Source organism: Phaethon lepturus, unplaced genomic scaffold, assembly GCF_000687285.1.
Source record: "Phaethon lepturus isolate BGI_N335 unplaced genomic scaffold, ASM68728v1 scaffold9951, whole genome shotgun sequence".
NCBI classification, from domain to species: Eukaryota; Metazoa; Chordata; class Aves; order Phaethontiformes; family Phaethontidae; genus Phaethon; species Phaethon lepturus.
The window spans coordinates 71,595-95,464 of NW_010519853.1; the positions used below are offsets into that span (position 1 = coordinate 71,595).

The following is a 23,870-nucleotide window of genomic DNA, read 5'->3' on the forward strand; positions in this document are numbered from 1 at the left end:
TCTGTATGAAGAGAGGAGGAGGAAACCGATGATAGTGTGACATTGTATAAAGGCTTTATCGCTATGGAGGGAGACGAGTGCATTACTCACAAAAGCAGGCGTTGAAATGATTATGCAGGTCATCCTGAAAAAGTGCCAGTAAAACCTTTATCATGCATATTTTTGCACATTTTTGTATCATATATGTTACAGAAGAAATATTTTAGCAATGCTTTACAGAATTCTGTAAAAGAATTTTGGTACCTTTTCTTACCTCCCTCCAGCACTACACCTGGATACCTTGGGAAGAAGCAGCCTATCTTTGTCATGGGTCAAGAAGATACTCGGCTGAAATAGCTCAGTGACTGGTACCAGGTGCTGGATGAGAACTGGAAATCCAAATTAAGCAGGTGTTCTTAAGGCAGTGTTGTAAAAGGTGATAGCAGTGATTTCTTTCACAGAACAGCTCATCAATTACCAAAAATATGCCTCGTGCAGAATTACGTTGAAATGTAAGATGTGTACGCTGCAGACCATTTAAGACTAGAATCAAGTGCTGTGGTTCCCATTTCCATTGATACCAGAATGGTGGTCCAGTGATTAATGAGATTTGGAAAAACACAGATCAGTTCATCACCCTGTCCCAGTCTTCCGTATGACCTTGTGGGTGTCGCATAGCTTCTCATGCAAAATGGAGATAGCTGTCTCTACAGTGGAACAGAGAAGAGATTTAGGAGTGTACGACCCTCAAGCCCCACTGCAACAGATGCTATATAAATAGAGTATGGACAGTAAGTCCCTCGTTTTATTCCTAGAAGATTACCCAGTGGCAGATGTAACTGTCAGTGGTGGAAAAGTGATTCTGATAATTCTACATTTGGGAGGAAGGAAGGAAGTTGATGTCAGACAGGTTTATGGTAGAGTTTAGTGCTTCTTAGAGATACAGGCTCTTGTTTCTGGTTGCAGTGAAGATAATCTTGCTGAGAATGCAACTAGGGCATAGTTACACAGTTTGCCATGTAGTTCTCCAGATGTGTATGTGTGTGCATAATAAATGAAAAAATGTTGAAATTTTCTTTGATTGCCATAATCGAAGTCATTGAGCATCATGGACTTAAAATATAAATCCCAAAAGATGTACTACAGTCCTCTACATATTACTGGGTTCAAATAAAAGAAGAATCCCTTCACATGTGAACTACAGGATATATATATCTGTACAAAATAGGAATACTGAGACAATAATTTAAAAAAAAACATGTCTACGCTGAGAGCTGACTAGTCCCTGCCTGCAACATGATCCCTGGAGAACTTCCCAAATGCATCTGCATGTGTCCATGCTAACTTTAGCCAGCCTGAGCTAAGGTTCCTGCTGCAGGTGATCTCAAGAATCATGTAGGAAAGATGTGGTCACCCCATGCTGCCCGTTTTCAATTGTAGGACATCATTACAAGGGTGTGTGGATACCTTGATGTGGCCAGCTACAGCAGGCTGTGGCCTGTCCCCACTGCAGTTAAGTGTGCCATGAAATGCTACATAGAAACAGGATGCCCAAAGGTTTTGTTCTGGGCATTTCCCCTGGGTGGCTCAAACCCAGGCTTGAGTGTGTGCTGCAGGTAAACAGTATGGACAGCTCGTGAGCAGAACACCAGGCTGTGAACTCTTAGAAATGAACTCTTAGAAAGTGTCTGAAGGACCAGGGAAGATGAGTTGTTGTGAATCGAGAGCTGGGAGCCAGAAGGAGGTGAGCAGCCCTCACCTAAGTCAATGCGTGAGCAATCAGTGGGCTGCCTGGAAATGAGCCCTTTCCCACCTACAGCTCCCCACCTAGAGCTCTCTGATCCGGTCAGTGGAGTTGTGGGGCTTTTGTGGTAAAGCCACACATTTCACATCTGCTTAGAGGCTGTTTAGAGCCGTGCAGACTTCTTGATCAGAAAAGCCTTCCTGACATATATTATGTCTTACAACAGCTTTGATGCGTGCAGAAGTTTATTCTCTGTTTAGCGTAAGTGAAAGCACTGAGATAGTCAATCACATGTAAAAATTTTTTCTCCGTCAGTTACTAAGCGTCACATCTAGCAATGGTGAAAATAATGGCTTTTCAGGTGTCATTAATCTAAGGCATAATGGTTCCTTTAACAGCTAAGTGAACACTGTAGCTCAGGTGATTCAGGTATCTTTGCATATAATCATGCTTTCAAATAAATTACAAAGTTCAATCCAGTATATATTCATTTGGAGATGTCCCAGAAGTGTGTAAACTACAGTTATCACAGTTGCCTTGTATTTACAAGCTGGGAGATTTATTTAGTAGGAGCTCTTCAAATGGGAATAGGCTGGTCTTGAGTTACACATTGCTAAACCCATCCATCTACCGCATTACTACACAAAACCACTCTTTAAATGCATGGAGGAAGTATACCACTATTGCAGAAGTGTTACAACGTCTCTCTTTTGACACAGCAAGAAAACAGCAAGGAAGTAAATTTGAAGCATTAGGCAGTATTAAGACTTTTCAGAGTAAGCCATCTAAATGAAAACCCATAATCAAAATAATTATCAGGGGAACGCATTTGCTTTCAAAGTAATCATGCAAAGTAAAGCACAGAATATGTCTTAAGTAATAAAAAATGGTGCTTTCTGTTCAGAGGTAAAAAGAAGTCTAGCACCTGAGAATCTAAGTGCTTTGTACATGATCGGTTCTTGATGGATTTTCTCAGAAATGGGCCTTCGTGTATTGTGTATTAAAAAAAGAGGAAAATTTGAAGCTGTTATGTGATGAATGCATCTAAAGGTGTGATGAAGCTGGGATTGGGTTACTGAAGCTAGGAAGATACCTGTCTTTCTCTTCATTTAAAAATTATTACAGCGTAGGCTTAGATTGAAGTAATATTCTGTGAAATATGAAGACTTTCTACACTATGGAAAGACATTCGGAAAGTTCTAGAAAAGTTAAAGTATAATTTCTGATGCAAATACTTTGTACTTTTTTTTTTATAAATTAAACTAGCAGATAGTCCAGCAACTTTCTTTCATATATTCTTTTTATTTCTGATGTAGTTAAAGAAATTCAATGTGAGGGAAATAATGTCAGTATGTCTTTTCGTATTTGTTATTCAAATTATCTTATGCCTCCTGACTTCATAGTATATTTTACCTGCCATGGATTTGTTTTTTCTGTTTGGTCTCAGATGCCTGGGTTTTTAATTTCCAGAGCATACCCCTCTAAGTTTAGCCTAATCTTGTCATTTTGCCATTTAATCACATTAATTTTTCTAATGGCTTTCATGCAGCATATATGAACTTCAGTTACACTGAGTTTCATTGCTACGGATTTATGTGATTTTTGTGGTGGACATAGACAATGAGTCTTGTTTTCCTTTTTGGCTGTGCTAATTCTGGGCTCTTCAATCTTCATGAGCTGCACTGGACGTGACTTTGGTTGATCAGGGTCAAATCCATCTTGCAGTAAGGTTGAATCATACTTTCAGAATCGTAAAAAACATGTAATGGAATAAGTCTATTTTGTTCTCATCAGATACAATATCCTGGATCCACATAGTGTTCATACTAAGAGCAGCTGACCCATTTTGAATAATTCCAGTTCGTGTGCTCTGAAGAAGTTGTAGACTGGAAACAGCCTTGTGTACTATCTGCATATAAATAGCTGCATTTTCCAGTAGCTAATATGATTCACTTCATTTGCCTTCTTCAGCGAAAGTAATACCTCTTCCTTTTCCCTGTTTTCCTCTTTTCAGAAGTAACAGTTTATTCAATGAGGTCGTGCAGATGAACTTTGAAATAGCCAGTTTCAGCAGCCTTTCTGGAACACAGCCCATCACCTGGCAGGTGGAATACCCTCGGAAGGGGACAACAGACATAACCTTGTCCGAAATCTTCATTTGCCAGAAGGATCTTGTTGGAATTGTTCCATTGGCGATGGTAAGAAACTGTTTCAGCATGTTGTTCCATCCGACCTGTATGTGCTCTGAGAAAACATATACCAGGCCTCAGATAGACTTGTCAAGGTGTGCTCTCTGCTCTGCCTCCCATTTTATAGCTGTATAGTAGGACTGCTTGCTAAAATCACGCCCTCATTTAATGGTCTGTACACAACACACAGTTTCAGTTCTTACAAACTTACCGCAGAGGAAAGGGATGCTGCCACTTTAGAAATCTCTCTCAGACTTTAAATGCTGAATTTCTGTCATGCATTGGTTCCCTCTAGGCTACCAGCTGGTAACTCAAAGGCAAGTATTTTTACCTTCCCATTTCTAATTGCCATTACACGGCTTGAACTTGCAAGCTGCAGAGCAACTTCTGCTAAAGCCTAAGTTGGTTGGTCCTTAGCAGGCTGAGGCTGATACTGATTTCGCTGGCTGTTTCCCTAATAGTGTAAGAACCTGTGGTTTAGAGGAAGAAACAGAAAATAATAATACTCTCAATAATACATTTAGGAAAAATGAAACATAGGCTTTCTTGTGGAAAAATGCCTTGGGTGAAAATGTGCTTGCTCTGTTCAGTGTGTGTAGCACCAGTTGTGGGCTACCGGTGAAATCATACCTGTTGCCTGTCTTTACAAGACTCACAAATGTGACTTGTGGAAGCACTGTCTCCTTCTCTTCCTCTGGCCTGCTGAAAATGGAATTACTTCTGCAAAGCAAGACTGGGACAGTGGGAGCACAGAGACTTAGCAGTTGGGGCCCCTTCCTGCAAGTGAACAGTCTAGGATTAAATTCCTGCTCCGAATCAAGGAAACAACAAATCTCACTGGGGTCTCCAGCATCTCAGGTGCACTGATTTTAGGTAGGCATTTTATTTTCTGTGGGACTTAGGTACATGCTGAGACTTCTTCCATGCTCGCAGGTACCAAAGTAGGCACTGAGCATTTATTTTGGAAGTCGTGCTGAATGTCAGGAAGGGGAGAAGCACAAAGCTGTCAGCTACCTAGAACAGGACAAAGTGGCAATTAATAGAAGAGCTGCACATGCTACCATTAGTCAATGTTAGAGCTGAGGATTTGAAAGAAGAGTTAGACGTATCCATCCTACTTGTGAATTTTACCTCTCCTGTGCATAATCTTGGTGGTGGAATTCTGGCAGTCTTTTCTTTGAACAATGTTCAGTGGTTTGCAGCAGATAACTACGTAAGTATTATTTCCTGGAAGTCCTAGTCTTTAATATATTCTTACCCTTTGAAGAGTAAAACTGCTGCTCCTATCAAATGAGGTCATGCCCAGCAATTTCCTGATCCAGAGTCTGTGAAGTCAGCAGAAAGTCTGTTCTACATTCCACATCTGAGAAGGAAATATAATTGTCCTCATTACCTGTGGCGTTGAAAAGGGAACACATATTTGAGCATCAGTCCTCTAAAGACTTCAGAACATGCGTGAGGAAGGCTTTTGTGGTCAGATTTTGTTTTGAGATAGGTGCCTTCCAGTACCAAATGATAGACGTCTGTCTACTGGCAGACTTAGCATCTTCTTCTTAAATCTTGAAAGAATTCATCAGCTGCTTCTCTGTATTCCATTTCTGAGGAAATCAAGATTTTTTTTTAATACCTCATATCAGGATCTAATGCCTTTGCATCTGCATAGAAGGTTCAAGATTTACTCGCAGACTTGTATCTATTCTAGATTAAAATTCATCTACCTACAAGGGTTTTTTAAGAACTGGAGGTCTAAATGAATTAATTTATCATTGTATAAATCATATAAGGTGAGATCCTTTATTCCCAGTAGATGTACCAGTAGGCAGTCTGTGTTGTGCGAAGGGTTCAAACAATGAAATCATTAAGCCTTTCTCTTTGCAAAGCTTTCTTGTGTTTATCTCATTTCTGTACCTTGTGATAACACTTGGCTGGAGCCAAAACACCCTGTGTTTACAGAATCCAGTTGGATGGGATACCAATGCAAAACTGGCTTTGCTAGCAGGATATTAGTAGATAAAGGGAATTTTCAGAGTTTTCTGTTAGCTAACACTGCAGAAACAAGAGACACGCTGAAAAGCGAGAGGGTGATACTGTATCTACTGAGAAGTCAGACCACTCTCTTTATCTCAGCTACACACTGTAAAGCAACAGCGCATTATTGTGCACAGAAATTAGATCTCAGTGTTTATCAGCAAGTATGTTTCGTGATCGTCTAGAGGGTAAAGTAGGTTTTGCTGATTTAAGCATGGAGTATTCCTACAGCAAACTGCTAACATCAAAAGTAAATTCTGTCATTCAGGATTTTTAAACGTGGCCAAAAAAAGGGAAGGAAGGAGCTGCCCAAAGATATTTACTGGATTAGGATGTAGGATCTGATTGAGTCTTTGCCATTGGTCTGATGGGCATCCTGCTCGGTCTTTTGAGGATGAACGCAGCAAACTTTTGCTTGGATTGGGTATAACATAAAGGTTGTCTCTGACTCACAGAGTAAAGCATGTCTCATGTGAGCCATTCCAAACTTATGAAGTAAGAAAGATCCTGTATCCTTTATTGCCCTATGCCTGATTACATTACAAAAAAGCAGTAAGATGAAAAACAAGTGGGCCTTCGAAAGGTTAGTGCAATTGTTCCTACAGTATTCCGGAATGAGAGATATTAAAGAATTTATATTGTCACTAAGAACTGAACCTGGAATACCAGTGGAGCAAGTGGTAGGATACAGCTGCTGAAAAATCAATGGAAATTCATCATACAGTCAAAAGAGAGGGGTTTAGTAGAATCTCTATTCTGTGTGCCTAAATACTGTGCTAAATAGTGTGTACAAATAAGAAACAACAATGCAGTGATGCTGCTGTAGTGAACTCTACAGTGAAATAAAAGGAGCCAGAGATATTAAAACTACTGGGCTGAGAAAATGGGATGTAAATTTGAGGTATGTATATTTTTTTCCTGAGCTCAGAAGTTGATCAATCTGAGTAATTTTGGAGGACGTTTCACCCTTCAAGGTATTTAGAGAGAAAAATGAGACAGAAAAGTTAGAAAAATGTAATTCTAACTGGTTCTGTTGCTTTCCAACTCTCACATACCAGAATTTTAGTTAAGTGCTGTGGGGAGTGATGCATCAAAAAGAGATCCTTGTCAGACATATGTAGTACTCCCACTACCAAGCTCTTGAGTATGGCACTTGGTGCAACCATCCACTCATATCTTTCATGCAAGCTGTATGAGATTCTATATGTCTCACTTAAAGTATGAGATTAAATTTATATGTTATATTTCCATCATTGAATAGCAATAATTAACTGAGGCAAGATTTGTAAAGAGGTAATGTCATTTATTAGACCATCTGATACAGATGGAGAAAAATTGTTGCTCTTTCAGGCACACAATCCCTCCTTTAGATCCCTTGACTCACTTAAATCACAACAGCTGCAAAATACTACAGCTATAGAAACTGGGGATTGTAAAATTAATCAAGTAGGAGAGTTAAATAAGAAAATAAAAATATTTCTTAAGGCAAAACAGAAAATATATCCCACTGTCTGCTGACAGCAAAAATGTACTGCAAAGATTTAATCTTCCGGTAGAGGAAATCTGTTGTCTGAGTTGTGCCCTATTCTGGCATTTTTTATTTCCTATTACTTGTTGCAGGATCAATTAGGAAAGTGCTTTCATAGGAGCTTAATTAATTATCTGCTAAGCTGCTTTTGAAAACCTCCTCAATTAATCACAAATAACCTCAGAACTCACCAATTAAGGTGTACAAGGTTGCTTAACTTCCCACATTTTCCTCAAATTTCTGTCCTGTCATGAGCAAATGTAGCCAACTATATTGATTTTGCCACCTGACTAATTTGAAAAACAAAACCAAAATTGTTCACATTTGTAGCACACGCACACATACAACACTGAAGAAGTCTATATGTTTGTGTTCAACACAAGACTATGTTGTAGGAAATTTAGCACACGATTTCATGCTTTAAATGGATAATACAAATTTTTAATACTATTAAATTTTGGGTTGGGATAGAACAAGGTAGAAGACCTGTGTATAAGTTCATTGTTTGATGCCATTAAGGCACATTAATATTAATGGAGAATTCCTTCATGGGAGGAAGATGGGGAATCAATGGTTTAATATTTATGCAAGACCATCTGTGTCCCTGAATATGAAACTGAAGCAGTAGTCCTTCAACAGCAGGATAAACTCCTTCTGAATTAGTTTATCTTTAACTGTGACTTGCATGAAATCCAGGTATTTAAAGTGCTGAAGCATAAACCAAATGTCAGGAGTCTATTCTGCGCTTTCTAGTCTTGAATTTACTCCAAAAGGTATCTGTCACCGTGGGAAGCCATGCAACTTCCTCATCCATGCATATTTCCTCTTCAAAATAACACTAATATGAAGTTTTCAGTGGGTCTTTCAGGCTTCATTCATCAGGGTCTGTAATCCATTGGTAACTGCTTACAAACAAATCGAAGTTGCAGCACCTCTCAGGCATTACTTAAAGGTTGTCGCAACTGCTTCACTCCTTAGGCTCAGAAGTTTGTCTTTTCTCCCCAGCTGTATCAGTGGGTCTAATAAAAGATATAATCTGTCTCTACCCATCCTGCCTTTCTACTGATGTAAACTTTTCCTTGCGTAATAGCATCCTGTGAACCGCTGGTTAATCCAAGTTCAGGGTTTTATGTAGAGTACCCTGACAAACCCAGCAAGAATGTGTAGCCGAGGTTCCCCTTGGCTTCTCATTAGGCAGTACGGTTCCTCACATACGTTTTGCTCAGTGGTAAGTTGTTTCATTACGAAGTGCTTGGTTTGCGTCCTTTACATTCGGAATTTAATGTATGGACAGTTCTGCTGCACAAGTAAGCGAACGAGCATCTAAGATGCAGAGCTATGACTCAGACAAAAAACTTTTTGATGGTTTTTTATATGCTTGTTAACTCGTTTTCCATTAAAGCACAGATGATCGAAAATTTAGCTCCCAAAGCAATGTTTGTTTTATATACACATTTATGTATGCCATTCCCTAAGGTAAAGATTTTTTAAGGTATTTCATTGTAATGAAGTCCCTGTAATACCATTCTAAAATATGGACCTAAATAAACAGAGTTTTCATCCCTGCACATTCTGTGACTTCACACCATAAAGCTCTGTTTCAAGGTTGCAGAAGTGCAGAATTCTCACTCCTGTTAATCTTTGAGTCCTGAATGAAGCGGGGGACAGCAGGCACTGAGGAGCTTTCCAGAAGATAAAACCTGAGGCTATATAAACACATCCATTTCCTGATTTGCTTATCACAAACAAATGACCAGAAAATCTACCTATCAAACTTCTCACCTGACAGGTATTGTCTCAGATGATTTGATTATGAATCCCAGGAAATAAACACTGTGAGTTGAAGGAAATTTATTTGATGTAAAACTGTTCTATTACTATTAGCAATACAACTTAAATCAACTGTGAAGCCCTAAATAATACCATGAAGTCGAGAGTTTTTAGAGTTTAGTTACAGGACCGAGTGCTTTGCATGTCTTCTGATGTTAAGGGAGAAGCAGTTACCGGGATCACTTATATGCCTACAATTTCCATCATGGCAAGTTACAATTGTTTAAATGAGGATAGCATTCCTTCCTTCAGATTTATGGTAGATACAATTTCACTAAAGTTTGTGTCACTCCTCTATTTTTATACCAGATGAACTCTGGAGCCTGCATACCTGCTTAGAAATGGGCCATGTCACATAGTGCGTTGGGCTGTGACTAGCAATGCATATTGATTCATCTTATCTGTTAAGAAATGGCTTTTTTGTTGTCTGCCTATCAGGAAACAAAAGCAAAAAAAGGATGAACTGTTGTTCATTGATCTTAAATCGGTCGGAAGATGCAGACAACATAAAGAACTTAAAATGGCTCAATTTAACAGTGCCTTTTTAAGTCCAAATCATCATTTCTACAACCCCTGCACTTTTGCCTCTAGCTTCTGTTTTCCTTTTCTTTACTACAATCACATTCAGTCCTACCTTTTGTAGGAAATGAGAATGGATCAATAAGGCTGTCTCAGCTGGCTAGAATTAATTTTTCCATTGGATCGAGTTGTATGTCATTTTCTATGCAGCACAACAGTATGCATAATTTCCTCTTCTAGCGTTTCTCATACCTGACAATGCTATTGAATGGATTACTCTGAGATTTTTAAAATGCTTCCCGAGTTTTAAAGTGCTCTGTAAAAGATGTCTGCCGTATAGAGAACTTCTAGAGTTCTTTGTTAATTTTCCTGCTTGTATTAGAGAGATACCTGTATGAGGCTTAATTTGTATTATTCTTGGACTCAACAAAAAATTGCAGAACAAGAACATGGAGTGAGACAGCCAGCAACTCAATCACTGGACGCTTGGTCTCGCGGTAATACCTAAATGCTCCCCTCAAAGAGGAACATCTCACAGCACTAAATGCTATGCAGATAAATGACAGGCAAGTCAGAATCTTCTAGGAAATTCTCAGTCCACAAGCCAAGCTGATAAAAGTGAAGGTATTGTTCAAGGTTGGATGAAACAGAGCTCCATGAATAGGAAAGGAGGGATGGCTCAGCTGACACTGGGACACAGGATCACACTTTTGTCCTAACATAGCTGGCACAGGGATTTGAGATTCCCCAGCCAGTCCACGCTTGATGCCCGTCACTTGTGCATGTTAGAAAAGTACTGTCATGGGCTCTTTCTTCTAACAGCACGGCACAGTGCAGGGCTGCATGGAGATAGCCAGGTGCTTCTACACTGAACCTCAACATTGCAAGTTAGCCTCAGTGAAGTCCACATTCTGCTGCAGGTGATTTTGGTATTGGTTCATGGCACTGCATTGTGTAACATGTGAAGTCTGGAGGTTCTTTTGTTCTTGTGATTTATTGGGCAGGATTTGGAGACTGCTTTAATTATTGGTTCAGGTTTGTGATACTGCTCCATCAGAAGAAGACGTCTTCGATAAGAGGTTATATTTGAAATGACAGCTGATGAGAATTCTGATTGTTTAACATAACCACAAAGGCAGTTTCACAGATGAGACACATGTGAGCAGAGACCATGCAGAGCCGCAATCATAAACCAGCGGAAAGTGAGCTCTGGACTCAGATGACAGTGCTTGAGAAGGGCATTCCCGGGCTGTGTATTTTGATGCAGTAGTGGCTAAGGACTCTATTCACCCTGTGTGCCCTCCCCTGCTGCCTTCACAGCCAGGTCAGATGGAGGAGGGCGGAGAAGCACTTCTCAGCAGGAGCAAGAGGCCGAGACCAATTTCAGAGGCTGATATTCTGCAAAAATTTGCAGCTGAAACTGAACTGGAATTTAAAGGCAGAGGCTACTAATTTGTAAGACTGTAGCATGCATTAAGCAATTCAGACTTTGATCAGACTTCACCCATGGCCAAGGAAGGGAGGCAAATGCTATGTCTGAGTCAGAATCTCCTGCAGCACAGCACTTCTGCTGCACAGGATTTGAAAGAAATGGAAGGGGAGATGGAAGAGCATTGCACGAGCTTGTCCATGAAATGGCAGAGCTGGGAGGCGAGTTGAACTCATCAGTGGCTAGATTATGCCCTCTCCTAAGGAAGTTAATCTACTAGTTTTAATCTAAACTAGTGCAGTCTCATTAGCTTTAGCTAACAATCAGTTGTCTTAACTGATAAGTACAAGTCTGGACGCTGCCCAAACTTACTCCAGGCGACAAACATTTGTGGTTTACTCTAGAGAGTAACCGGTTTCCACCTGGGTTAGCTGTGACCCATACTGAAAAACAGAAACAATTTCTCTTCATTGACAACTTCTAATGATGATTTTGATCTGTAAAGAAAGTTGTAATATTTCTGGGGAATACCTCATTCTTCACAATGAGGTGAAATACCTACCTAGCAAAATTCTGAATTGTTTAGGCTGGAATCTAATTAATGAGGTCCTGAGGTGCTCCAGCTTGGACAGTGAGACTAGACAACAAGGAAATGCTTTACTATAATGGAAGATAATGAGTGAGCATGAGGAGAAAAAATCACCAGGACTTTTACAAGCCTCAGTGTTATAATGAGCTACCCCAAGCATTAAAAATCCCAACAACTTTTCACTTCGGTTTGCTATTAGATGGATGTTTGCCTTGCCCTGCTTTCAGTTTACAGTTCATTATCCAGCTAGACTCTCATCACCGAGGATGTTCATCATGGAATTCATTAGGAATCCGTACTTCAAACTCAGTAGTTCTGCTTGAGGTAGATAAAATGCTAAAACCTAGGACAGCGTTCAGTACAGTCCTGAGGAGAAAGGTAGCACCTAAAAGAGCTTCTGGCTCTTTCTCTTCTCCTGCGTAGCAGCGAACATAAAGACATGGGGAGCAGCAGTGGCGATGGGATTCGATCTATTCATAGTCCCAGTACGAAAAGGATACCAAGACCGCAGCAAAGCTTGGGCTACTAACAAAATCCTATTTTGCTGTATGCAAGGGGCTGTATGCAAAGGTCTTTCTGCAATGCCTGAGCTCTCCAGATTGATGCACATATGCTAAATGAATTAACAGACTAAAACTTCTACACCATGGCTGTGGCCGCCTTACTGTGGTGTGTGCTTTAGACCATAGTTAAACTGCAGGGCCTGGCAGTGTAAATCGGTACAAACAGTGAACGTATCAAGATTGGTTTTCCCTTCAGAAACAAATCATGCCTAATATTTAAAGCACCGGCACCATAGCATAGGCATCAGGAAGCCAGCACACTGGTGAGAGAAGGAATTTCAGCAAGCAAATGGAAACAAAAGTAATACTGACATTAATTTTAATCAGGTCCTAGTCATCTGTTTTGTCCTCTGTATTTTTTTCTCTGCAAAGCTGATTGTCTTTCTGCAAGATTTGTTGCTCCACAGAACAATAATATAGGCTGTAATGATGTAATTTATTGCTGCAATTTGCTTTTGGAAATCCTCTATTAGTGAAAAATAGCAACAGCGCAGTTTTATTAATTACAGTAGTTGAATATTGAATGCTGACTGTCACTGTCGGGATTAGTGGCTGTGTTGTGCTCCGCTCTCCCAGGCCCTGGAGGACCAGAGCTGTGCATGTTTTGGAGGCTGTGAAATGAGTATTTTGAGTAAACTAAATAAGTGTAAAAAAAATAATTCAAGTTCAGTGGGGAGTTTGAGAAAATGATAGAGGGAAACATTAGCCTGTAAATTCAGTATTGAAAAACCAGTGTGTTACTGCACCACATAATGTGCTTTTGTATAGTATGGTTCTGCAGCATAGCCCATTTACCTATGCCTTCTACCCCCAAACTACTTCTGGCAGCTAAAACCTTCAGATTCATTATTGAGTTTTACTCGCAATATGCCATTCCAGGGAGAACTACTTTATCTCTCTTTTTCTTCTTTTTTTCTTTAATGTGACAATTTTTTACCTTGGCATAACACTTTTATTTTCATTTGCATAAACCAGATTTACCAGGATGTAGCTGGGCAAAGAGCATGTGGACAAAATCACCTTGTGTGATTTAAAGGTGATTTCTCTTCCTTTTGTGTTCTGAAACAGTGCACAATTGAGTGAAATCCAAAAGGCTTGCTTATAACCTCTTTGTGATCTTGAGTTCTCATTTTGGAGAGCTAACAGAAGGTAGAAGACCTCCTGCTGCATATATTATGTCAGCCGCAGAAACCAAAGCGATCAGTCTAAGACCTGGATGTACTTCGGAATCATTTTGTGTAGAGTACTACGTGCCTGTGTGCCAATACCAAGAAGTTTTTATGTGGCTTGAAACTTTGATTGAGCCAGCAGAGGAGACTGTGTTTTAGATTCTGGATCTGGGACCAAATATCAATTGCAAGCATTGAAAAGCAGCGACTAACAGTGGAGCTGCCAGCTGGCACGAGGCATCCTGTGGCATATGTTTTAAGAACACCTGGAAGCTTCAGGAGTGAGCTTGGTGTGGTAATAAATAAGTCATTCAAGACTCAGTAATTCCTTCTCACTGCTCTTACCTCATTCAAATTATGCACTACTCATGAAGCACTGGGAGATTCTGATACGCAAAAATAGGAATTGTCTGACGGACCAGGAGCCACGTGTCTGGAGTTAGTTTCTGCCTCTTTTAGGTCTTTGGCAACACTCATCCGCAGCAGTTTACTCATCTCTAAAATGGACACAGTAGTTAATATTTCCTGTGTTACAAGGTAAGTTTTTGGCTTACAGGATCATTATGTACTGCTGATTCCTTATAAAGGAAAATTCCCTGCTTAAACATGGGTCCCGGTCTCCCCTACTTAGTACTGGCAATGTTGTTCTAGTCCTGAAGAGTACAAATACAAGTGAAGCAAGGTTTGTGGCTAGAGGTAAGGTCTTTTATTAGGCCATCCAGTAGAGTTAGAAAAAACAGACAAGCTTTCAAGTACACAAGTCTTTTTTCAAGTCTCTTTCAGTGTTGTTGCTTTGAGATGCTCAGATAAAGATAATGGTCACTGTGGTTGCTCCAGGTTATACTAACAAATAAAGTACTGCTTTAAATAAATGGATTTGATCCCTTTGACCATCGTATCACTGGCTTATACAGTGGTCATAGCAGCCCATTTCAGGGTTGCTTCTCTAGCTATGAACCTCTAGCCAGAAGGATCTTGCGAAACCACCCCTAAAGGTAAACCCTGTTTTTGCTTGAATAAGAAGCAATAATTGAATCTGTGATTATACATGCTTTGTATGTTTACTTTGCCTCCTTCTACATATATGCTGGTTTTAATTCCTATATATTACAAGACCCACCAGTCTGTTAGACATGTGTCTGGTCAGTAATTTAATTTTCCTGTGTCACTCTCATCTTTTTAACTGTAGTAAGCTTCTGATGTCTGTACAGTATCTGCTCTTATTAATGCAATAATCTTGTTCCTGCCTTCTGTGTGCTTTGCTTATGTGGACCTGCTATGAAGTCAGTGAAATCAATAAACTATTTGAAAAGGAAAAATAATCTAGGGACAAGGATAGGAAATAATAATAGCTGTGTTCTTCGTTTTTATTACTACTTTTTCATAGCAGTTCTGTAAGAGTCTCTTTTGTGTCTTTGTTGCAGATTTTGCTTATCAAAAATTAAAGTGGTACAGCTGAAATAAGAAAAGAGCAAGTAGAAATTTTCCCTTGCTGATTTCAAAATAGACTAAATTGAATTGAAAGAATTGAGCAGAAGCTGCCTGCTTCACTTCTGCTGTGGTTTAGAGTTCTGACATCCACAAACTTGAGCCAAGTGTTTGTGTGCACTCCATGGCCAAAAATGGAGGACCTTAAGGAACTTGTGGAAGATGAATACTGCCTATTAGAGGGAGAAAGTAACTCATTAATAATCCATGACATATTAATCTACACAAATAAAACAAGTTCACAGCCCTCCACAGTGGCCATAAAAATCATTCATGTATCATGCAGTACCCCAGTTACTTAAAAAAAGAAATTGTCGTTGGGACTTAAAGTCCATAAAGCATTTAAAATTGCTTCACCCCAGCTGTAGAGTGCATGCCACCCCACACTGCGATACCTACCGAGCCGCTCCCTTGAAACAATCAGGCTAGGTAAGATTTTACCTCGTTTATCCAAACTGAACAGTTTATTCATCATCAGTGTGGCTTGTACCACTATGTAAAACTTGGTTTGTATCATCAGATTCTGGGGGCTCCAACTGAAATTCCAGGAGTGGGTTATAGTAGGTACCATATTTTCATTGACTGTAAAACAGTTTCTACTTCCGCTGTAAACAAATGGAGTCAGGACAGTAGCCTCTGTAAATGGGGAGCTGAAGCACAAAGGTGGCAGACTGGAAACTTAATTTGCACAGTTAATTCAAGGAGAAGAAAGGAGGAGGTGATCCAGGTGCCTACACATAGGTGTCCTTACCGTTAAAGATGCCGTAGAGTCTTGAGTCATCCATCCAGGACTACAAGGTATGACACAGGACCTACAGGAGATCCCTGCCCTTCTGGAAGAGCATCTGGAGGCCAGGCATGATACCTAAGAGCATGTAAATGGCACTCTGTGTTTAGGCACTTAAATCTTTTCCCAGAGCTGCAAATGGTGAATTGGATTTGTTGCTGAAGTACGTCCCCAAAAATGCCATCTTTCTTTTGCCTGTAACTATGTGGATATCTTCAGTGGATAGTCTAATTTATCAAACTATACTTCCTTTACAGCTTTTCCTGCTACTGCTGAATAATACAGCACTACAAACAGAGGCAAATAAAAAGTGTGCATAAGTATTTGTAAACATCAGACCCTCACTGTAAGGCTTCTTTTTTTAAGCTGTTCTTGACTCCCATCGTTCAGAAACCACGATAAGATTTCCATCTTTGCTGCCCAGCATGACTTTGTGCTACTGTTACACACTATGTCTCTACAGGCTCCAGCCGTGCCAATGGCGATGCTGGTTTCAGATCGACCACCGTGAACATCTGCACCACGTTAAGGGACAAACTCACAAAACCGAAAGCGTCACTGTGGTCCAGATCATTACGAAGTGGTGGAAAACCCCTTGTATCTGTCATGTCTTATTAGCATAACAGACAATTAAATCGATCAGTTTTGTCTGAGGAGTAGGACCGTGATCCTTCAGGTGGAAGTCAGCAGAGGTTTATGGAAGTGCTTGGGTCTGACTAAAGGAAAGCACCTTAGGGAGGACTCTTCAGGCTTTACTCTGTAACACTGGTTAGAATGGACCTCGGCTTTACTGAAGGCCCTGGCAAAATCACTGTTCATTTCAGTGGGGTCAGGTTTTAAAAAATTATGTCTGCAAAATATTTACAGTAAGAAATATCTGGGATAGAAATGTGTTGTATATAAAATGAAAAGTACTGCCTCTATCTGCCTATAATCAAATATGTGGCTTTTATTAACATGGAATGCCTCATAATCTTGTTTCCATTATAGTTGTGTATGTATTTGCATGCATGTAGATTACTCACATATATACAAGTAGTGTGTAATTGTGTGTGCATCCATGCATGTATCCTAATATGCTTGTATATTTTCAATCTGCAACTGTCTATTGATTACAGCTATTACAGCAATATTATTATAGATATATAGCCAACTATATAACAGGGCCGCAGGTTTAATTGAAATGAACATGGGAAGAATTTCAAATTGCTAATGAAAATTGCCTTTTTACTACCAGCTATATTCCCACGGTTGTCACAGACTGGAGAGATCACCGGAGCTGTGCTGGTTCTGCCTAATGGTGGAGCAAACCCCATTTAACTGGGGGTCCATTTCCAAATAACTTCCTCGGACTTGTAAAAAAGAAAAGTAAATGACTGACAGATACTGAACTCAGAAAATGCCCTTCAATTGACAAGTTTCACATATTAGTCCTTTTGCAACATAAGTAAACTGTAAGCCGTGAAATTATTTCAGCAAGAAGATATTATATAGCTCTATCCATGGCTGCTTAAGCATCCATGAACTATTCCATTATAAGATCACCAGGTGGCTATTGCCTCTCTCCCCCATTCAGGCTTTACCAATATTCCCACTCCCATCTGTGATAAACTTAATAGGACCATTCAGCAGTGGAGAGGTGTTCATCATAGCTGAAGGCTTGCTCCGACAATTATTCCTTAGATGTTTGAGGAAATGAAAAGCTATTTTTGTGATTAGAAAGGATAGAACGTGTTGCAATTTCTGAGGCTATTTTATTGACACAGCTTTTGGAATCAAACAAATATTTATCCTTTCCTGGGAATGTTGTGAGTAGCTACAGTCACTGAACTGATGTTGTTAATACATGTTTCTCTCCACTCTATTTTCCAAGCATGTGGCTACTCTCCTAAGAGTGCTTGTTAGATAAAAAATTATATGTATGAGTACATATTGTAGATATTGTCATATATGTACTATAGATGAAATATGTATAATTTATGCACTCTAAAAATGTATAAAATGTATAAAAGGACACTTTATTGCTCGTATTCATCAGGTGTAAGTGTGGGATTCGTAAGTGTCCCTAAGTATACTTATATCCATAAGTAACTATGCTCTGAAACAACAGCAGCGAAGGTTCTCAAGTATGTTGGTCTCAGAATAAGGGCTTTTAACCTCCCACTTCACAGCTTTTCATCTGTCTGCATTTTTTATGCTCAAAATAACCAGTAATGATGCTGGAGTTGGAATATCTCAGGTAATCACTCACATTTCAACCCATAGCTACAATTTTTTCTCTCTAGGTAATGCATTTCCTATGTAAGTGCTTTCATTTCTAAGTCAATTTAGCAAAATACTGAAAGTAAGGAATGAAATTCCACAAAGAGCGGGTAGTTTCCTGTGTTGTACATACGCATCTTTTAAAGAATCAGATTTTTTGTTTCGCTTATGTCTAAGTACAGAGAAATAAAATGTGGGTTTCTGCTTCCCGTCTTCTCCAGTCACCTTTATGTCCTTTTTCTATATTTTAAGTGGTTACGGGAAGCAGAAGCCCACATTTCATCTTTCTATCTCCTGCAGTTGCCCTTAAAACTTTTTCTACATTTTAAGTGGTTCCAGAATTGTTTCCTTTGAAGTAATTTGCAGTTACAGACTCTTCCTCCACACAGCAGGAAATCCCATCTTTCTTTGAAAATACATATCGACCACTGGATTCTGACATACCTGTTCTAGTCAACAGGAAATAGAGACAGTGTTAGCATAGTACTTGTCTTTTTAGTGAACTGTACCTAATTGAATTTAGTGTCACAGCTCCTACAAAACAGAGAGGCCCCCAGCCAGAGGCTCAGTCACTGTTGATACACATTGATTATGATAGACACTTTAAAAAGGCAAACTATGCACAGCTTTTAAGGTAAAGGAAGACACAATCAAGCATGAAAATGTTCAGTGGATTTTATTTCATGTCCTTATTAATTTGTATTTTCCATCGCCTAGGGGGTTAGATTATCTTATGAGATCATCTTGTCGGAGTAATTTAGGGCGGTAGGGAAGGTTTGAAGTTATTTCTTGATTACTTGATTCATTAAAAAAAAGAAGTGGTGTATGCCAGTGCAATACATTGTCACGTGTGAGCTAAGCGTGGTACTCTCTGCCTGATTCAAGCAGTGGAACAGCTCTTGGGACAGGTGGAAGGAAGGAGTTTTGGAGACTGTACTCGCTTGTCGGCAGTCTTGGGGGAGTCTGTCTGACATCTCTTTCCTTGCAGAAGGTTTGCTGGTTGCTGCTGCTGGAGGCAATGCCTCTCCAACACACTTGGTAGTTAGTTTAGTCCCTCACAATTTAGATATCTGCGTCTTCTAAGCTCCTGCAAGGATGCAGGTTCTCCAAGGGGTCAATAATCATTGCCTTAACTGAATCCATGTTCTATGTGGGAAAAGGACCACACGTTTCTCATTCCACCTTGCTTTATGTTAGGTAAAGACAGGTTTTAAGATAAAGCAATACAAAGATTTAATACATAAAAAATTTGAAAGAGCCGTAAGTGATCAACTCAAGATCCATCTAGTGAACGTGGTGTTTGGGGGTCCATACTTCATAAATAAAAGTAAATTGTTTGTTGGTGGTGGTGTTGTTTTGATATAACATTGGGGCTATATATTTCCTCAGATATTACTGGAAAACAAAATGGAAAGAAAACTAGAACACTTCAATATTTTCTAAGTTTTTTATTCAGCAAGAAAGCCAAAATCAAACTGCATCAGATGGTGTGGAAATGATTTTTCTCATTCCTAGATCTGTTCAGAAAACAACAAGAATCGGTTATTCACCAGGATGTGCTGAGAATCAGTTGATCTGGTTGCTCTTTTTTCCTCCTTGGTGTAGAAAGAGTCTCTTCTTATAGTCACTGCTCAGCATATCGACATCCAGCTATCATGTGGAGCCAGAGTGGGGTTACTTTTGTACAAATAATAAATACAAGTAGCATTGATATTCTGGCAGTGGAACTTTACTGGTAGGAATATTAATGGAAGCGCCTGGATACTGATTCCACAAGGGAGAGGAAATAAGATTTCTTGGTTAGTCTCAGTGCCTGTGGCAAACTATTATAGCTCCAAAATCAAGTTTTGAATTGGCTTTGTGACCTGCATACGATAAACTTAGTCTAACAAATACAGTAAACATTACTTCTGAAACAGATTTGTTAAAAGAAATCTGAATTTGATTCTCAGTTGTTCACAAGTGGAAGAAGTGACAGGACCTTCAGAGGCACTATACCTTTCTGGACCTACTCTCCAGAAAGAACCTAATAAGGTTTCTTCATTCCACCTAGTTTCAAACACATTGGAAATGAAGAGACAGAGACTGGTTATCCCTCTTTAACAGATCACAGAAAGCTACCCTGACTGCTAGTATAATTGCTGTTTCCATAAGCTCTGAAGAAAGGGCTTTTGTTAATGTGCAGCTTGAAGCAAAATGTTTCTCACTGTCCTTTTTAGAGGGTTCATCCTCATTATAAAACAGGCTGTGTCTATTGCTTGTTTTTCTGCTAGCCAGAATGCTGTTTATGGACTGTGCACATGGGAACAGTATATGCTGATAAGATTTTACTTTTTTATTCAAAATTACAAGTAATAAGAAGTGAGATCCTGTTATCATAATAATCTGGGTAGCATCAGACCCCTGTACCTGACCTTAAGTCAATGTGGCCTTCATTGAATACACAGATTTGAGTAATGGCTTTATGACATTTTCCCATCATTTTACGTCACTAACTGTAAACAGAACAAACCAATTAAAAGCATGGTTAATTTTGTTCAGTTGCACCAGTCTCTTTTTAAGAGAGATGTTCACTTTTGGCTGATGATAGAACTATGTTTAGCAATAAAGCCTGCATGTGCTAAATCAAAATAATCTTTGACTGTGTTCCCTTTTGCACTTTCGAATGCTAACAGGGTAGATTCACTGCAAGGGACGTGTGGATTAGTCATCCGAGAATCCAAGGATTTTTTTCTGCATCCCTATCTGTTAATATATTCTACATTCTCCTTTTCTGTCTACAGAGTGTAATTTATCAGGACTCAAAAATTCCACTGACAGGGTATTTGAAAACTCTTAAAAGCAAGGAAGAAAAAGGAATGGTCTAGTTGCTAATGTGGAAGGCCAGTAACTAAGATTTATCTCAATATGGAGACTGTAAACAGGCACTGAATTTGCAGAACACTGTGTTCCCATTTTGAAAAGGCACTCAGGTCTTCGTCATAAGTTAGATGGTTCACAAAAACTACAAGGAAGATTGTGCTGGGCTAGAGACATTCCCATCCCAGCTGGGTGCCTTTTGCTTTCTCTCCTTTTGGCCCCAGGAATCTGCCGCTATTTTCTTTGCAGTGGTTCAGCCGCAGGAGGAATGGGTAAGAGGCCCCAGCCTAGCCTGTGCACTGATGGGCTTTACCTGTGTACTGATGATGGTCACAGCCACTCTTCTGGGAGGTGAGAAATAGGAGTCTGAATGCCCTCCCTACGTCCTGTTTCTACATTTTCTCCATCTACCTTCTTTAAGACTCATAGAGACCCACAGATACCACGTCGGTCAAGCTCTTCAAACAAATGTTGTGCATTCTAGGGACAGAACAATGCCGGCGTCCACCTTTGGGTCTTTCCATGGGTAATGTTTTAATCTGTGTTTGACTTTCACATTATTTGTTCTTCAGGGCAGGTATTGTCCTTAATTTTTGTGCCATGTACATTATTGGCCATGTAACAAGGATTTAATAAAGAGAAGATACCTCATAGTGTTGTCACGTGTCGAAAAGAATTAGCATCCAAAAGAAACTTTGATGAGGATAGTAGAACAAAGGATCTCAGAAACAAAATGCAGAACTGGCAACTTTTATTGGATAAGTCTGTTTCTTATGTAGATCTTTCACCACTGTTAATTTGTCCATTAGTTTACATTTTCCTTGGCACTGTGGACCTCAGAGTGGTGTAACCTGGATGCCATCAGTGTTCCATGTTTGAACACTGAGGGGTGCTATTCGGTAAGCAGGTTGCCTCGCTTTGGTTTTACTGCTTAATGGCATTACCCCATTTCTTTTGCCATGTGATATTACTCGTGAAGTAAAAGTCCTCATGTTATAAACCGATGAATGAAGCAGAGCAGGATTTACATGCGATGCGCTCATAGCATTGGAATTGAGTGAAAGAAAAGAGCAAACCAAAATCTGACTAACAGAATTTGCTCTTCCCTGCTGCCTGTGATGGAGCGAATTTGCCTCAGGAAGGTCCTCAGTCATGATGCAAACTCTTTGGTCTGTAGAAACACTCCTGTTCTTCTGAAGTGTGTGCTAAAAATTTAAAAACAGAATATCAGCTTCTTTTCCTTCTCATTTATTGTGAATGTGGAGCGTTACGGAATCCAGTTGGCAGAAAGCACAATGTATAATTTACTTTTAATCATGGGATTATGTAGATAAACAAAGTCAGCTGTCTAACAATGTAATTTTGTTAATCAGATGTAATCATAGTAGTATTAATAACTCAAATCTACAACTGCCATGTTACCAGACTCAGAAATCAGCATAACATTTGTCTGCAGTGCGGTACAGCTCTGTGCATCACTCTAACTAGGATGCCCTGGAAACTTGTGATGCATAACTTAGTGCTCATCAGTCGAGTATTTATGGTGCTTGCAACTGGCGTATGCAGAGTTTATTTTATCTCTTCTCCATGTTCTTCTCTTGTAAATGTGTTGCCAAGGTGTCACCCTTCATCAAGGGTGATGGGTGGAACAACAGTTGGAAACACAGTACAGCTCCTGGAGCTCTCCTGCGTAGGCATTGTCTCCACCGATTCAAGTGCTGTCAACAGCATGCAAGGGCTCTTCTGTCCTTTTTCCATATGGCAAATACTGCTTTGACTTTAAGGTGGATAGTGCCTAGCTGCCTCTTTTCCACAAACGTTTTCAAGAAACTTTCCTTATAAATTAAAACGTAATTGGCTTTTCTGTGTGACTCCTCAGGTCTACAGCATAGGTTTGCTACTCACGAGGTAGTGTGTTTGTATGAGGGAGAAATCCTAATGCTAAGCTATGATTCATATCATTATGAGATTCCACTTACAGAATTTTCAGCCTGTAAACAGGACCATTCTCATGACCTCAGGCTCCCATGGATTTCTCTTGATAACACCATCTAATCGGATTTAGAGTTTAATTAAACAGCTGTCACTTTGCTTCCTCATTCTGCTGCAATTTAATGTTGAATTAGTCCCTAAATTAGTCATGGCTGAATGCTTGCCTTCTTACAGTTGAGAGCTTGGATGAACATAAGGTTTGCTCTTCAGCTAAACTCAAGCAGCTAAGGCTTGTATTCTGTATTCTTGCCCTTTGCGCAGAGCTCCCACTGACATCCGTGGAAGTTCCCTGACTTAGACACGAGCAGAATAAAGTGTGAGATTCCTGCAGAGTCAACCATAGTGGTACCTAACTTCAAATGACCAAATGTGAGCACATGCTTCTTCTCAGCTCTGGCTAGAATACATTAGCTTTATGGGTGTTATTTTCCCTTTCTAAAAAAGTACTGATTTTTCTGAACACCAGTTCTGCTGACTTTTCTGGGAAGTAGCACAATGAGTGCAGCTGTGGGAGAAAATGTTTAGACAATACTACTGCTAGTGGACTTTGCCCAAAGTAACCCTCATGTAATCGAGATCAGAGTATGAACAAAAATTTATGGTACTCCAAATCATAATATTGGCTCCAAGCAGGAAAGCTCAGAGACTTCCTGTAGAGTGGTGATACTTGCATCAAATTCTGTATAATGGTCTCGCGGAACTCAGGTCTCGGAGCCTGACTCCCTGCCTGACTCCGATCTCAGCATTTTTCTCTGAAATGCCACTTGATTCTTTTCCTGATCTACTCAAATCTAATATCGAGATTTCTAACTGCGGTAACTGGATACAGGCACACACAGAGGAATTCCACACTGCTAGTCTGCTAGAACTCACCAGTCGTCACCTGTGGGCTTCTTGATTAAATCTTTTTTTTTT

General features: G+C 39.7%; 1 protein-coding gene across 1 annotated transcript in view; it reads left to right on the top strand.

The window, feature by feature from the left end:
- Positions 1–23,870, top strand: part of TMEM132C (transmembrane protein 132C) — a gene marked incomplete at its 5' end in the record, with an annotated part of 92,918 nt that overhangs the window by 34,910 nt on the left and 34,138 nt on the right. Inside the window, one exon of the mRNA XM_010297184.1 lies at positions 3,738–3,921. Within this exon, the coding sequence (XP_010295486.1) occupies positions 3,738–3,921 (184 nt within the window). The remainder of the gene's footprint in view (positions 1–3,737; positions 3,922–23,870) is intronic.